General features: G+C 35.4%; 1 protein-coding gene and 1 long non-coding RNA gene across 2 annotated transcripts; one reads left to right on the top strand and one right to left on the bottom strand.

Moving 5' to 3' along the window:
- Positions 1–1758: 1758 nt before the first annotated feature.
- Positions 1759–6879, bottom strand: LOC137746563 (LEAF RUST 10 DISEASE-RESISTANCE LOCUS RECEPTOR-LIKE PROTEIN KINASE-like 2.1). Its single transcript, XM_068486582.1, has 4 exons — positions 5979–6879; positions 5114–5134; positions 3316–3354; positions 1759–3220 (listed from the first exon to the last, which is right to left on the bottom strand). Exons 1-4 carry the CDS (start codon positions 6790–6792, stop codon positions 2049–2051), a joined length of 2046 nt encoding a protein of 681 aa, XP_068342683.1. The 5' UTR covers positions 6793–6879; the 3' UTR covers positions 1759–2048.
- A 241-nt stretch (positions 6880–7120) lies between these two features.
- LOC137748491 (uncharacterized) lies at positions 7121–7899 on the top strand. Its single transcript, XR_011070069.1, has 3 exons — positions 7121–7408; positions 7647–7673; positions 7763–7899. It is a non-coding gene; the product is annotated as an uncharacterized lncRNA (long non-coding RNA).
- Positions 7900–17093: the final 9194 nt, after the last annotated feature.

The following is a 17093-nucleotide window of genomic DNA, read 5'->3' as shown; positions in this document are numbered from 1 at the left end:
TCGATCCATCAAGGTTTGGGTGATTTGTGTGTCGTCCGTACGTTTTTTGAAGAAAGAAGAAGGAAGAACGGAGCTTGGGAGAGAGAGAGAGAAATGACAGAAAAGAAACAAAGGGAGAGGAAAACACGGGAGAGTGAGACGGGTGTATGAGTGTGTGTGTGGTCCTACAACACCACACAACGCAAAACTACACGTAAAGTAACGAACTAGGGGTAAAATTGTAATTTCAAATGTACGTTTCGATATTTCCGGGATGGGATGTCACAGTATAGGTTATTCAGGTTCAGTTTAAGAAATAATGTGAGTTATTTTGATGTTGTAGAAATAATGTGGGTTATTTGGGTTCAATTGCAGAAATAGTGGGGGTTATTTTGTTGTAGTTCCCAATGATTATTTTGATTGAATTTCAAAAATAGTGAGGAGTACTTCGTTGAAGTTCTAGAAATAGTGTGAATTATTTTGGTTTTCGGTTTCAAAAATAGTGTGTTATTAGTGTCACATACGACCACATTAAATTTCAGATTGTGCCAAAACCAAAATAATCAGTTCCAATGAACCAACGTGCAGCTACTGGAGCAGTCTGGTTAATACCAATACAAATGAAAGGATAAAAATTTGTATAATCAATAAATGAACTTTTTACTCATTTGGTAATCTACAAGAAGATCATCATATTCACAAATCCCTTATGCAGAGAGGGCATGAGGCATGCCTGAGGAGCCACTTATCTATACAAGGCAGGTGAAACGTGTTATGGCAGTGTGGCAAACTTCTTACTGTCTCTCCAAGCTGAAAAATCCTGATCATGTAACAAAAAAATATCACTATATTAATCGCTAAGTTTGAATTGAGATTAATTATCTCGCTTGTGACTGAAATACGAGACGGTAAACCATATTATATTATACAATTGGAAGGGGAGATCGAGAAGAGTTCATAAATAAAGGGGGAACAATGGGTCATATCAACCATGCTTCCCTTGGTTGGCTTCTGCGTTGATGGATTTAGACGAGCTGCGGTTCATTAGATCACTGCATGATTTCATTTCATCAGCAGACAATAACAACAAATTTCTTGGTTGGGATAAGCTGCAAGATCTAGCCATTTGCCAAAGGAATTGAATATCTTCACCAAGGATGTGATCAACAAATCTTCCATTTGGCTTACAATTACAATGATGCTCCAGCAAGTGATAGACATTACGTTCAAGAATCTTAGGAAATTATAATGAGGAGGCTGAGTCCTCCACCAAAGCTATAAAACTGGTTGCACAGTACAGAGCAGGCAGCATTTCAAATAGAAAAGGAGGGATTGTCAGACATAAATTTTTTTGAAAGTGAATTCCACGTCGGAGAAAGAAAGGACCTTACATGTGCTTATAAGTAATTAGACTACTCTCATACGCTTATAAGTAATTAGACTACTCTTATATTGCCAATTGGTTTTGGGGTGAGACCTCAACTTTCTTAAAAAACTTCTAACCAAGAAATGACTTGGCAAACTAAAAGGTTTCAAATATTGCCTCTCAGTACTACATATGGTGATATTCCTCTTCACTTATAAATGAGAGACATTAAGTTCGAATCTCGTAGATGCAAATTTGATACCAAATTAGATTGTCCATTATATGGCTTAGTCGAACCCCCTCCCCTTTAGTGTAAATATATAGTTGTACTCACAAGAAAAAAAAAGTTTTCGATATTGACTAGGGAGGTCCCTCCCTCCACAAATAACAACCGGAGATACGTAAGAGCAGCCGGCATGAGCCCATGAGAACCAGAATTACCAGCACGAGCGAACAATCATCACAACTAATAATTTCTTGGAACAAAAATTAGAAAATATCGTCTTCATGAATCATACAACATGTCCTTCATGAAATATGTTATTTATCCCTGGAATCATGAAAATATGTTGTACTAAACAACATATTTAACATCACTGAAAGGGAGTTTTAACATTCAATGTACATGCACACAGTACTACTACAAAACCAGAAACATTGCATTGAGATTCAAACTGACAGAGTCCATGCTAGTTGCGTGTCTTCACCTACCCGTCAAAGAAGATGTTAACTCCACCTTGGAATATGCTGGATTCAGATTATCATTAGGAGCACCTAAAGGCATCTCTTGTGGATATAGACGAAGCTCCGGAGGCATTCGAAGTAATTCAACATCTCCCTCGAGCATCTGCAGGACATCCTTCATTGAAGGTCGATCGCTTGGCTTCAATTGTATGCACCACAAGGCGGTTATAATCATTTTTCTTATTAATGGTTTTTCCTCCTCTCCAACTTCTCCCACCTCGAAGTCCTTTCCTTCATTATATTGATTGTAAACCCATGACGGGAAGTAAAGTTGGCTTAAATGCTCTGCCAATGCATTCAAATTCTTCCTTCGGCTTGCCATTTCCATCAACAACATTCCAAAACTATAAACATCGGCTTTAAATGAAACACCGCCAATATTCTTGTAGAATAGCTCCGGAGCCATGTATCCCATTGTACCCCTTGCTGCTGTTAGAGACACAATGCTATTATCTACCGGGTATAATTTTGCCAGCCCAAAGTCAGAAATCTTTGGTACGAAATTCTCATCAAGAAGAATATTGTGAGGCTTGATGTCAAAATGTAAAATTTGCATGTCACAACCGTCATGTAGATATTTGATCCCTCGGGCCACTCCAAGTGCAATCTCGTACGTTGTCTTGCAACTTAATGGGATACTTCCTTCTTTGCAATAAATGTATTTATCAAGAGATCCGTTGAGCATGAAGTCATATACCAAAGCACGCTTTGTTCCTTCAACACAATAACCAACAAGCTGAACCACATTAACATGGTGAATCCTCCCAATAGTATTTACCTCGCTGATGAAATCTTGTCCATTGCCTTTGGGCTTATCCAACATCTTAATTGCCCCAAAACGTCCACTCCGTAACCTTGCTTTGAATACTGATCCATACCCTCCTTCACCAAGTTTTTCTTTAAATTTGTTAGACATCTTCTTGATGTTCGAGTACGAATACCTTATTGGCAATAAATTCTTTTCACCATGCAAAAATTCTTCTATGGAGTTGTACATTGACAAATGTCTTCTTTTCCATGTATAGATCAAAAACACAGTCACGAATGGTGCCCCAAATAGAAATTTTGCCCCAGCAAATAGTCCTGAACATTGGAGTAAATCACAAAAAACATCATGAGAAACGAAATTGACTTGTTGCCTTGGATCAAAGTATATGCTCAATATTGGATATCATATATATCAGCAAAGCTCTTACCGAAATAATAGAGTATACAAAATGTAACACCTGCGTTTAGAACAGAACGAAGAGTAAAACAAACTTGATTAGAGCTTGAACTTTGCAAAGTGAATATTGCGAAGAACATTAAATACCCAAGAAATACAAGAAGATATATTAACAAAATCAAAGAGAAATAACTAGCTAGCTTTCGAAGTGCAAAGCATTATTATAGATAAAAATTTCTGTTAAGCCATCATAGATATGCCATCATACATATACCCTGGAGGTAGTTACGTACGCACACCTGGATTAACATTGAAATTTGTTGCAGTTTTTCATATCCATAGAGGATGCACTATATTATTTGTTAGGTACATGTTTATGTGATTGATTAAATACCACTCTTGTAAGGTGTAACAAAAATATAGTGTAATTAAAGAAAGTCTGGGGCTCTTAGTACCAGTTTGGTACAGCTGAAATTATAAAAAAAAAATGCAGGTAAGAAAAAAGTTGGGGTCTTTTTAGTGTTTGGTAAACACTCTAAAACCAGCTTTTTTAAATTGAGGGTGAACAAAAAGACTAAAAGCTCATGCAGCAAAACATAGCTTTGAAAATCTAGCCCTTTTCCAAAACATGCAGAGCAACAGTGCATGTTTAATGAAACTGTCCTACACCCTCGTTAGTTTTTCAAAATGAGTCCTTGTCCCTGCAACAAAATGGAAGGATCTCTTTCCTACTCCCTCGTTCTCCCCCCGCATCAGACCCCTAGGACCGCCGCCGTCCATCCCACTCCCGCTCAACACCACCACCACCACCACCACTGCACCAACGACTATCCCTCTCCTCCTTCTAGATCCTACACACGATCAAATGCGATGATTAAACAGTAATTAAATTTAGAAAACAACCCAGAAATTAATTTAATTGACAGAAATGCTTAGGGTGAGAAAAGGACCATGATTTCTTCAGTAGCAGGATTGATGATTCTCATAGGCAAGGACTTCACCAAATTAACACCCAATAAATTAATAAGATGCCAAACAATCTTATCTGCACCACACAAAGAAATTTACCAAATTCAACAACAAAACGCTAAGTTAAAACCCAATAAACAAACCTTTTATGTATTTACTTTTATACCTCAACAACCTTGTCCATCCTGAAAAGGGAGAAGCCGTATCTGAAGAGCATGAGGAGTGAATTGGAAACCGAAACACTCTCATCAGCAAAGGGAAGCTTTGATTTGAAGCGCAGAATAGAGGAGGAGGGGCTTTTGACGACGAGGTTGAGGAGATTGGTGTAATTCAAAGCGTGCAAGTTCCTGGAGTGGAGAATGGAGGCGCCGGCCTCGAAGGTGTGGGTGGAGATGTTGACGGTGGCCATGCGACCACTGTCGACGGGGTTGCTCTCGAAGATCCAGTGAAGTCGAGAATTGAGATGAGGGAGGAATAGTGGCGGAGAAAATGAGGGACAGGAGAGAGAGTGAAAATAGGAGAGATTATAAATAATAAATAAAATATATTATTATTTTATAATATAATATTATACTATTTTCAGACATTTACATGACTACAGTCTACAACATATCAAACACTTAAATACTATATTTTTTTTGTTAAAATACTTCGAAGTTTTAGATTTAACATCTTCTTTATAAATGTTCTTAGAGTTCACAACATGTTTGAATATTTGGATATCAATTCAAATTGAAAAGACACGTTCTTTAGGAAGTAGCACCTCTTGATGGAGGGGTGTAAGCCAAAGGGTCAAACCAATTCAAAAGCAATATAAGAACTCTCGAAATAGAGGATAAATTAAATGTCATATAATCTCCCATATATAAATCTCTTACCTGGAATCATTGCCCATAGCAATCGGAAAAAACCTGCAGTGGCAAAGAGGGAAAAATGTAAAATACTTGGGTCCACACCCGTTGATTTTAAATTAAAATTTCAAACTTTGATTTATTTTTTTATTTTTTTACGTTAGTAAGTTAAATGTTAGATTAGCCACTGACAGAATTCGAACCCATGTCATCATGTAAGAGCATAATACATTTCCACCACTGTGGTAAATGGTCACTTGTTTTTTTTCAAACTTTTTATTTCTTTGTCTAACATATTTCGTCATCTCCAATGGTCTACAAGCTAAAAGATGACATACTAGTCAAATGTAGCCCTCTTCTTAACCTTTTTTGGTGTTCAACTCCTTAGTTACAATAATTGATTCAAATTCAATGAGTAATTTTAAAAACATCCAAAAATAGTTTACTTAAATTAACCAATAAATTTAAAATATAAGTTTAAAACTAATAAATTATTAAATGACTATGTTTAGTCTCTTCAATTGAAGATAGTATATGAAATTAGCCTAACATTTTTATTTAAATATAACTTTTTACAAAGCTATTTATTTAGCTCTTTTAGTTGAAGATGATCAAAAAAGAGACAAATGATGACTATGCCCTGCAATTTTAATTTAAGAAAACTAATAAAAAGGGTTTGAAAACTTTGATTTTTAATGATAAGGACAAAATAAAGGGTAAAGTGAATAGTACCAGGATTGACTTTTTGATGTAAAAATTTGGTTTTTCGTTAAAGTGAATAGTATTATAGGCTTTTTGTTAAAACTCCCTTTTAATTTTAATTTTATTTATTTTATAGGAATGAATTTCCTACAACAGAAGATAATGAAGTAAAAAAGAAAATTGAGATTTATTCCCTACTCACCTGGAACGCTGTGCGGATAACACTTGTAAATCCCCCAAAATTGGTTTTCGCAGAGAAAGGGACCATGAGGGGCATATTGAAGCTCAAATCCATAAACCAGAGAATTGTGTATGGATTTATAAGAAGCGTTGTAGCCGTCGAACAAGTAGGCATAAGTCGTTCGCTCTATGCTGCAACCGTCCTTCATCTGCCCTACCTCTAAATATCCAATCTTGACATAGCCATACGATTTTGGTTGGGATGACGACATCGACGAAGATGAAGTAGAAGCAGATTGAACAGGAAAACATGGAGCAGCGTCCACGTAAAGAGATGAATTCATTTGACGCGGACACTTGAAAAATGTTAAATTTGTTGTGCCAATTTCCGTACAATTCCCAGGTGTCGTCGGAATTTGGAAATACCGAGAAGGACGATACCGATATCGCAAATAAGGAAGAGAGTCAAGAGACAGAGAATGAAGAGGAAGGGAGGAACAATTGCTCTTGTCAAGGCCTGGATCGACAATTCGGATTGTTTGGTTATGGTAGTTGATTGCCTGTACGTAGTAATCGCCAGATGAAGATATGTTTAGTATGGTTTTGTTGTTCTCACAAGACAGAGTGTATCCTGAGTCGCCGCAGTGGCGCGGATCGCCCCTTAGTCGAAAAGGGTAGCTTATATTGCGGATATGGCCGCAGGAAGAAGGGGCACACTTTTTCCGGGCGGCGTTACAAATGGTTTGAGGGGATAAGCTAAAAACAATAAAAGCTGCAATTAAAAACCGCATAGACAAGGAGGAGGAGGAGGAGGAGGACCTTCCACTCATCCCCATGGAGAAAAATATCAGCGAGGTTTGACACAGAAAGTGCGTAACAATACAAATAATTTATATATAAGCACAAGAAAAAATTTTACACATGTAAAGGTAAAGGGGAATGACTCTCTCTTTCCGCTGTGGAATTAAGTATTGACCAAAACAGTAAATACTTTCTAGGCTTCCGTGACGTGGTCTTTGGGGTAAACCCGTAGATCAATTGCATTTCTAGGCTTCCGTGACGTGGTCTTTGGGGTAAACCCGTAGATCAACTATTAACATTTATTTGTTCTTCTGCTTGGAAAAGAATCCATGTATTCCAACGCTACCTTACTCCACCGCCCTGTTGAAAGAGAGTTATACAGCACTGAAGTCCCCTGCATTAGTGGCCCTGGCTACAGAGTTTATGCCATTGAATCTTCCCAGACCACTGTGGACTATCCGCTACTAGAGTCGTGTACAAAGATGTACGATGTTTTGTCGATTCCACAGATCCACGATTATGGTCTTAAGGGTACTAATTTGAAATGGAAGAAACCAAATTGTACAGAGTGTGAGGCAGAGGGCAACAAGTGTAGAATCAAGTACAATCACACCAACACTGAAATTCAATGTGTTCGCTTGAGCAGACCTAGTAAGTCTGCCTATATTTTCAATCTTGGTTTTATTTTACATATATTTTGCTATATTATTGCACTTGCTGCTTACTTGTCTAGTCAGCATCCGACTGAACATATTTCAAATAACTAGATGCAACGCATTTGATATGAATTTCAAATGACTAGGCAAAGAGTAATTTGTTTTCTTCTATTACTAAATTTGTCCGAGCAGTAGATCATCACTATTACTAAATTTGTCGATGCTTTTTTCAGGTGTAACAAGGAAATTTGCAGCCGTAGGTGAGTAGTCTGACGGTTTTTTATTTTATTTCATGTCTAGCTAGACCGTCGGGAATATTATTATTTACTCAAGGATTTGTTTGATTCAGGTACAACCTTGGGATCATTTGTTGTATTACTACTGGCCGTTGCAGCCTATCGTGTCTATAGGTCTAATCGAAAAGAAAAGGAGAGTCAATTGACGATTGAAAAGTTTTTAGAAGATTACAACGCTCACAAACCAAGCAGGTATTCCTATGAATTATTAGTGAGAATTTACTTTTTCTTGAACAATAATCACTTTAGGATGAGTTACATTACCAACTAGAGAGCTTGGTCTAGTCGCATCTCTTCCAGAATGTTGAAATACGTTTCAAGTTTAATCCGTACCTCAACCAAAATCAAATAAGATATTGTTGATTACATATTGATTTATATAAGGAAATAAATAAACTACTAGAAATGAAACTGTTAACAAGTATTTGATTGTTCTGATAATTAAGATCTTATTTTTCAACACAGCGCTTCTGAGTGTAAATTTTTTTTCTTTTTTTATTGTAGATTACCATAGAATATCGACGTCCAAGTGAAGTGAGCTCTTACCATTGGCCTGCAAGGCGTACAACTATCATTATAATAGATTCAAATTTGTTGACTAGTACAAGGCAAATAATAGAGCCACTTGCCTAATCGCATGCGGCACAGTTAGCTTTTCAGTTTTCACTCATATGAGTTCTCCATTGGACCCACGAGCAAATTTGTCGTTTCATCAAGCTACATCTTGTTTTGTCTACCGCATTATTGAACTCCATAAGCAAATTTTTTGTTTCCGTCTGGTTATATAACTTATAAGCAAATTTAAAGAGTGTTACAACATTAGTCATGTAAATGGGTGATGTAGCAACAAAAGAATATCTATCAGATTATTGGTGCTAAAATCAAACATAGTTCAACTATATCATTACATGATTCTCCCCGGGGAAATGTTTCTTTCTTAGTGCCATTGTCCTTGTTAGAGGCTGCTAACAGACAGTATTTATATAATGATTTTGTATGTTTGTGCGAGATTTGACTTCTCAACCAAACTTTGAGTACAGAATAGGATGCTGGTTCGGTTAGGTACTTTTTTATGCCTAAAGAACTGAGAAGTTTGAGTTTTCTCTATGTTGTGCTTGCCTATAACGTACATTAACCTTGGGACCACCTAAATTCTATTAATATAGCAAGATAACATTTATCAATAAATTTGATAATTTACTAAGATTATTTATAGTAGTAAGAAAGATAAATTTCATACCTCAATAGGATTACAACTTTAATAGGATAATATCTAAAGATAAGATATGGTAGAATTCCACAAGGATATCCCATGATTTAATAAGATTTACATGATCACATTTCTAAACTATTAGGACTGCAACATATAGTTGATTTTTAAGTCTTTTGGAGAAAATAAGAGTTGCAGATTTGCAGCTAGAATAATATAATTTCTACTTCGGAATTTTGTTTGGTTTCCGTAGAATGAGGATGTTGATGGGTGTAAAAGTTGAACAATCAAATTGCAACAATTTTGGAAAAAATCAACTCAATATTTAACGGTACGTTGATTGATGTGTCACATTCATGTGAAGAATAACGTTAATATCATAGGGTGTGACATCCACTAAAAGAAAAAAAAAATGTAATAATTTAGAGAAAACAAGAATTCTCATTTTCTAAATCGTAGAGTATTCGTTGACTTTTAATTTTTTTGGGGAAACGAGACTGTAGGTTTGCAATGGGAATAATGAATTTGTCACTTTGGAATTTTGTTTTGCATCCAGAGGATGAGGATATTGATGGGGTATAAAAGTTGAACTTATGAAATTTCAACAATTTTGAAAAATCAACTAACCATTTAAGAATACACTGATTGATTTGTCACGTTAATTTGAAGAATGACACTGAAATCCTAGAGTGAGACATTTATTAAATGCAAAAAAAAAAAAAAAAAAATGTAATGGTTTAGAAGAAGCAAGAATTCTCATTTTCGAAATAGTAGGGTACTCATTGACCCAAGACTTAAAATAGAAGAAAAATATTTTAATTAACTTTTCAGTCTTTTGGGTGTGTCTTTATTTATAATAGTAAGGGAGGTAAATTTCATACTCCAATAGGATAATATCTAAAGATAAGGTATGGTAGAATCCCACAAAGATATCCCAAGATTTAATAGGATTTACACAATAACATTCCTAAACTATTAGGACTGCAACATATAGTTGATTTTTAAGTCTTTTGGGAAAAATGATAGTTGCAGATTTTTGCAGCTAGAATAATATAATTTCTACTTTGGAATTTTGTTTGGTTTCCGGAGAATGAGGATGTTGACGGGTGTAAAAGTTGAACAAATCAAATTGCAATAATTATAGAAAAATCAACTCATTATTTAACAATATGTTGATTGACGTGTCACATTCATGTGAAGAACGATGTTAAAATCTTAGTGTGTGGCATCCGTTAAAAGAAATTTTTTTTTTTATCATTTAGAGAAAACAAGAATTCTCATTTTCTAAATTGTAGAGTATTCATTGACTTTTAAGTCTTTTGGGGAAATGAGAATGTAGGTTCGCAGGGAATAATGAATTTTCCAATTTGGAATTTTGTTTTGCGTTCAGAGGATGAGGATGTTGATGGGGTATAAAAGTTGAACTGATGAAATTTCAACAATTTTGAAAAATCAACTAACTATTTAGGAGCATGTTGATTGTGTCACATTAATTTGAAGAAGGACATTGAAATCATGGAGTGAAACATTCATTAAATGCAAAAAAAAAAAAAAAAAAAAAATGTAATGGTTTAGAAGAAGCAAGAATTCTCATTTTTGAAATAGTAGGGTACTCATTGACGCAAGACTTAAAATAGAACAAAAATCTTTTTAATTATCTTTTAAGTCTTTTGGGGGAAAAGAGTGGTAGGTTCGCAACTAGAATAATAAAATTTTGACTTTGGAATTCCATTAGGCGTCTTGAAGGATAAGGATGTTGATTGGAGTATAAAAGTTGAACGCATGAAATTTCAACAATTTGGAAAAATCAACTAACTATTTAAGTTGAACTAATCAAATCTCAACAATTTTAGAAAAATCAACTAATGTGTCAAGTTAATTTGAAGAACGACGTTGAAATCATGGAGAATGACATTCATTAAAAGCAAAAGAAAAATGTAATGGCTTAGAAAAACCAAGAATTCTCATTTTTTAAATGGTAGGGTACTAATTGAGTTATTAACATCTCTTTCAGAGTGTTGAAATACATTTCAAGTTTAATCCATATCTCCACCAAAATCAAATAAGAAAATGTTGGCTACACAGTGATCTATACGAGGAAATAAATAAACTACTAGAAATATTTCAAGTTTAATCCATACCTCCACCAAAATCAAATAAGAAAATGTTGGCTACACAGTGATCTATGATCTATACGAGGAAATAAATAAACTACTAGAAATATTGGCAACCGTTGAATTCTTCTAGGAGTTAAGAGATTTTTTCCTTTAATCCACTATATTTTTTTGCTTTTTTTTAATGTAGACTAGGAACATCTTTTATAATCAAAAGAGAAAAAAAGGATGGAAACTACTGAAATTTCTTCAGAGTCAAGATCGTAGTTCCTCTCCAGCTTCCCATGAGGTTTCGCTCCCGTATTTGTTACCGAATGGTTGAAGGCATGGACGGAGCCAATGAAGGCTCACTGGGGGCATATGCCCCCATTCAAGTAATTCGTTTGTTTAGTTGCAGACTACAGTTATATAATATACACGGGTTATCTTTAAAGAAAATATACGTATCTAATATCCAACATACATTCATTCTACTTATACTTCATATCAAATATTATATAAGCAATAGTGCTCTTGTTTTGTCATTCAAACCAAAAAAAACCCTCTCCTGCCTAGCATTTACTTATATTTTTCTCATCACTTTGTCACTTTCCACTACTATATTGAAATTTTTGTAACATTTGAAACCATCATTAATATCATATTGCGTATAACCATACTATAATAAATTTTTTTAGTTGTTTTCGGTTGCCCCCCACTAGAAGAAATTTCTAACTTCGTCCCTGGTTGAAGGCCTCCCTTTCAATACAGAGATGTCCAAGTGAAGTGGAATGTAGACGTGGTGCAACCATCACCATTCACCCCAAAAAGTTTGCATGTCAATAAGAAATAAATCAGTCAATTCCTTCCTTCATTTTCCAAATAAATATCTCAATTTCTTGCTGACTAGTACAAGGCAAATAATAGAGCCACTTGCCTAAGCGCATACGGCACAATCAGCTTTTCACTGATTGAGTTCCATATTGGACCCATAAGCAAGGAGGATGAGAGTAACGATGTCTATGCCTAAGCGAATCGTTTTCCTTGGAATCCTGCTTGGCATGTAGAGGATGAGGATTGTGATGGGGTTTAAAAGTTGAACTAATCAAATCTCAATAATTTTGGAAAAATCAACTAGCGTCCGAAGGATGAGAATTGTGATGGGGTGTAAAAGTTGAATTAATCAAATCTCAACAATTTTGGAAAAATCAACTAGCTATTTAAGAGAATGTTAATTGATGTGTCACATTAATCGGAAGAACAATGTTGAAATCATGGAGTGAGACATTCATTAAAAGTCAAAAAAATGAAATGGTTTAGAAGAAGCAAGAATCCTCATTTTCTAAATGGTAGGGTACTAATTGATGTGGGACTTAAAATAGAAGAAAATTCATATAGTTAAGTTTTTTGGGGTAAACAAGAGTTGATTGTTCGCAACTAGAATAATGAAATTTCCACTTTGGAATCTTGTTTAGCACCCGGAGGATGAGGATTGTGATGGGGTGTAAAAGTTGAACTAATAAAAAAAATCTCAACTATTGTGGAAAAAATCAACTCACTATTTAAGAGTATGTTGATTGATATGTCACGTTAGTTTGAAGAACGACGTTGAAGTTGTGGGGTAAGAGAGAGGAGGAGGTTTAGGTCGAGGGAGCTCGGAAGTTTTAGTTCTTTTTGGCTTGGAGTAAAATGTATGTAATATTAACATCAAACGTGTAATCATTGAACCATAAACTAACATTATGTTTGAACGAGAGAAATAAACTTGGAATTTGAATAAAAGTCAGAATTTATAAATTGATATGTATCAATTCATTTGTTTGAATTCATAAGCATAGAAATTTAGAATTTGCACGTGAAAAAAAAAAAAAAAACTTGGAATTTGGGACCTCAAATTCCCAAGTTTAAATTCCATGTAAATAGGTGTCATTTCCCAATTTCTATGATCAGGGGTTAAAAATAACAAATTATGTATTCAATTCCATTGTTCTTTTAAGTTAACCAAACAAGAAAATTCACAAATTCTAGAAAATTAATTTTCGTCATTTTAAAATTCCTTAGTAATCTTAAATTTCTTCACCAAACATAGTGTAAAGAAATTTGTTTCCAGTCCTTGTTTAAGCATTTAAATTCTAGGTTCCAATTCTTGTTTATCATTATTTATTTTATATTACCTTAGAAGGGAATCGAGTACTAGACATAGCCTAATTCTAACTCATTTCCAATCCTTGTTTAAGCATTTAAATTCTAGGATCTAACGATTAGAGCACTACCATTGTTGAAAAGATCTAGTGGTTTTATCTATTTAACTATAACATGCGTTGTGAGGTTCAATTCTGAACACACTATTTTCACCCAGAAACTATATACACGTATCAATTATTTGCTGAATACCATGCATGTCATCCCACCCAAGTTTTTCTCTTAGCATTTATCATGGATTTGGGATACTCAACACTCATAGAATATCAGTTAGGAATGAAAACTATCGTATCAGTTGCTATAAAAAACTTTGAAAGGAGGATAACTTCACCATGGCTACCAATCCTTTGCCTCTACAGGTCCTGTAAGAATGTACATATGCCCTTAACACTATTGACACATCCCGACCTGTAATGTCCACTAGAACTCCCAATCAAGCTGTGCTGGGCGACACCTGAAAGGTGACGAAGCCATAAAGTGTGATAATGCATAAACTATGAATAATTTAAAACCTAAAAGTGCCTCACTAAACGAGTGTGCAATGAGCGGTTATGGACTCATTCACACATGATACAGAAAATAAGTAAAGTACAACAAAATAGAAATAATGATTATACCATCATAAGAAGCCACCTGTACTGAGAAGTGCCAGGAATCCTCATCGATACGGAAACTTTGCTACTAAAATCTGGAGGGCACAAAACATAAAATGTGAGTGGGCGAAAACAAGCTCTTCAAAACCATTACACTTAACAAAAGTAATAACCTTTCGCCGTAAAACTTGAATAATTTCTCAGAAAATAGAATACATATCAACATCAAAACTATACTCGGAATAGCAAAATCCACATGTATGCCATTCCCAACATCTCAACATAATGAAATACGTAAACCAAGTGAAATAATTCCATGGAAGTAATATGTCAGCCGGATTCACCTATTGTGACCTATACGACTGAACCTATAGCTCATCCAATATCCAAGTAATATGTCAGTCGGATCCACCTCTTGTGGCCTATACGGCTGAACCCATATCTTATCACATATCTCTGCACACGAGTCAGAACCACCTCTAGTGGTCTGTACGACAGGACTAGGTGTAAATAAGTGCGCTCAAGTGCTACGATCACGTGAAGACTGTGCGAATAATCGTGGGTCACCTACGAGTCGGAACCACCTATTGTGGTCTATACGATAGGAATGTGCACCTACCTTGGATCCAAGGTGAGCGTAAGGTGTGGGAGGTGAACTTTACGTGAAGGACTATGCCCTGGCCACGAGCGGGAGCACTAATACCGGGGTGCAAGTTTATGAGCTTAACTACATCTATTATAACATATACCACTCATGGGCAACCTGTACGACAGTGTCGGAGTTACCTATTATTGCAATATGTACGACAAGGTCGGAGTTGCCTAAAACATACATGTAGTCATGCCATAACTTCATCATTTCAACTAATACCATAAACTCACCTGAACTTACCTGGGTGTCCTGTGTTCACCTTTGCACTTCAAAGCGTTCACAAATATAATGTGCAGGTAATATACATATGGATATAACATGATGCCATCTAATACTCAACCATGTCATCGCATTTTCAAGTATATACATATACATAATATGGCATAAAATGCATAAGCTGTAACGCCGTACTCCCGAACTATTATGTTCGGGAATAATTATCGGTGATAAGCCCAACTAGACGCTAGTTTAATTAACTATCATTACTTACGTTTACTTACTTCAATTTATTGATTCTTCACACATTAATTTACGACCAACATTTAACCACCAAAACATAAGGTTAAATCTCACATTTTCCACCAATGTCCCTCACATTGTTCAATTCCCCAAACAAGGCTATTGTCTCAATTATTTAGTCTCATTTATTGTATGGCTACATCTAACGTCTCGTTAGACTGCCTACGTACCCTAAATAGAGATCAAGCCTTTCGTAGTTCGCAGTAGTACTTCAAAGCATTCACAGTAATTATATGTAGGTAATGTGCATAAGTCAACTTAAAACGTTCGTGGAATTATCAATCATGTGTATATATACGATAGAAAGGAAAAGACCCACTCACCTGAGGTTCGTGCTACGACTCCCTAGCACTAATATCGAGGCATCACGAACCAACGTCGCCTGGAACAATTATCAAATCACGTCTCAGAGTTCTTACCGATAGAATACATAATTTACATAAAACACATCCCTACGTAATTTAGTCCGGAAGATCTGCATCACGGATTTCTGATCCGTTATGTGCAAGGATCCACATTATGTTCCTAGAACAACGTCCTAATGTTTCATTACGATCCAACGGTCGGATCTCCGCCAATAGTTAAAACCAAGTGGCGGTCAACATTTTATTTTATGAATTTACAAATCCAATTCGGGAAGATCTGTACGTCGGATTCCTGATCCGTAAGTTTCTGTGGTCCTCAAATATTACGTATTACAATGTTTTAAAGTTTGGTGACGATCCAACGGTCAGATAGTCGATTCACACTTTTACCAAATAACGTAACGTAGAGAATTTAGGTTCCAACCGTCAACCTATCTCATACAATTACCAAGACTGAACTCAATGCATCTAATTTAGCCTAAGAATGACATCGACGGCCCCTTGGCCACCCGCGGCCATGGGTGGCGGTCGGCCGCCCCGACTCGCCGGAAAATCCAACTATTTCCAAAAATTACCAAATTTTACATAATTGTAGGTCTTAAATCACAAATGAATAATAAATGTAGTTGTAAATAAAATCACAACAAATATCATTGACATGTTTTCCAGAGAGACAGAGGCTTGCATAAGCAATCTCCTAAGATAAAAATTTGCCCTCACACCTGTGCAGTAGTTTTTGGACGTCTATCTTGCAGGATACAACTATCTAACTCAAATTCCTACACTCGAACTTGAATTCTTTGCAAAATGATTTGTGTTTCTTTGTGAAAAATAAAAGAACGTTGGAATTGAATTATTCGTTTCTAATCCTACAACCATATTTATAATGGCTTCCCTTCAAAAGGGTTGTAACTGTTTTGCAGTAAACAATCTTATCCCTTCAGAAAAACCTAGTCTTATCTTTTCGGAAAAACCTGAAACGTAAAAATATAAATTTAAAAGTCATACTTGTGTGATTTGTCTGTTTAAGCCCATACACCCAAATCCAACCCAACTCCTAGGCCCAAGGTCTATGACTTTGTTCCAATTCTTTTAAAATGATAAGTGAGTGGACTCACTTATAAAGGTGATGATGTGAAGATATATGGCTGATGTGGGACAATTGTCCCTCACAAGTTCCAACAATTTCTTGATTTTTGTATTCAAAATAAATACGGATGGTGGATCAATTAATCATATTCACGTAAAGCTATAGTACAAAATTCATCGTTCAAGTATATATAATAACAAAGCCTTATTTCAGTAAGTGAGCTCAGCTGTATGAATCTTAGAATGTCATTATGCTCATTTTGACGCCAAGTATTCCGTTAGCTCATCTTCATTCAAGTATGTTGGGTTTTTCCAGCCCATAATGATTTGTCCTAAAGGCAATTAGGAATAGAGTCTTAGAGGATTAACTTGTTTTTTTTTTCAATTGAAGTTATTTCTCAATTAGAGTGGTTTTCTCAATTAGAGTCGGTTACCCAATTGGAGTTGCTTTCCCAATTGGAATTGTTTACCCAATTGAAGTTTGTTTACCCAATTTAAATTGCTTACCCAATTGGAGTTAATTTCTCAATTGAAGAATGATTCATAACTAGATTTCAATTAGGATTTATTGAAGAAGACCTTTATTATGTCTATATAAAGGGCTATTGTACTACTTTTGAATTGGATCAAAACAATAAGTTGTATACCACTATAGGAGTTC

The sequence above is a fragment of the Pyrus communis genome, chromosome 10 (assembly GCF_963583255.1).
Source record: "Pyrus communis chromosome 10, drPyrComm1.1, whole genome shotgun sequence".
NCBI classification, from domain to species: Eukaryota; Viridiplantae; Streptophyta; class Magnoliopsida; order Rosales; family Rosaceae; genus Pyrus; species Pyrus communis.
This window is presented reverse-complemented; position numbering and strand designations above follow the sequence as displayed.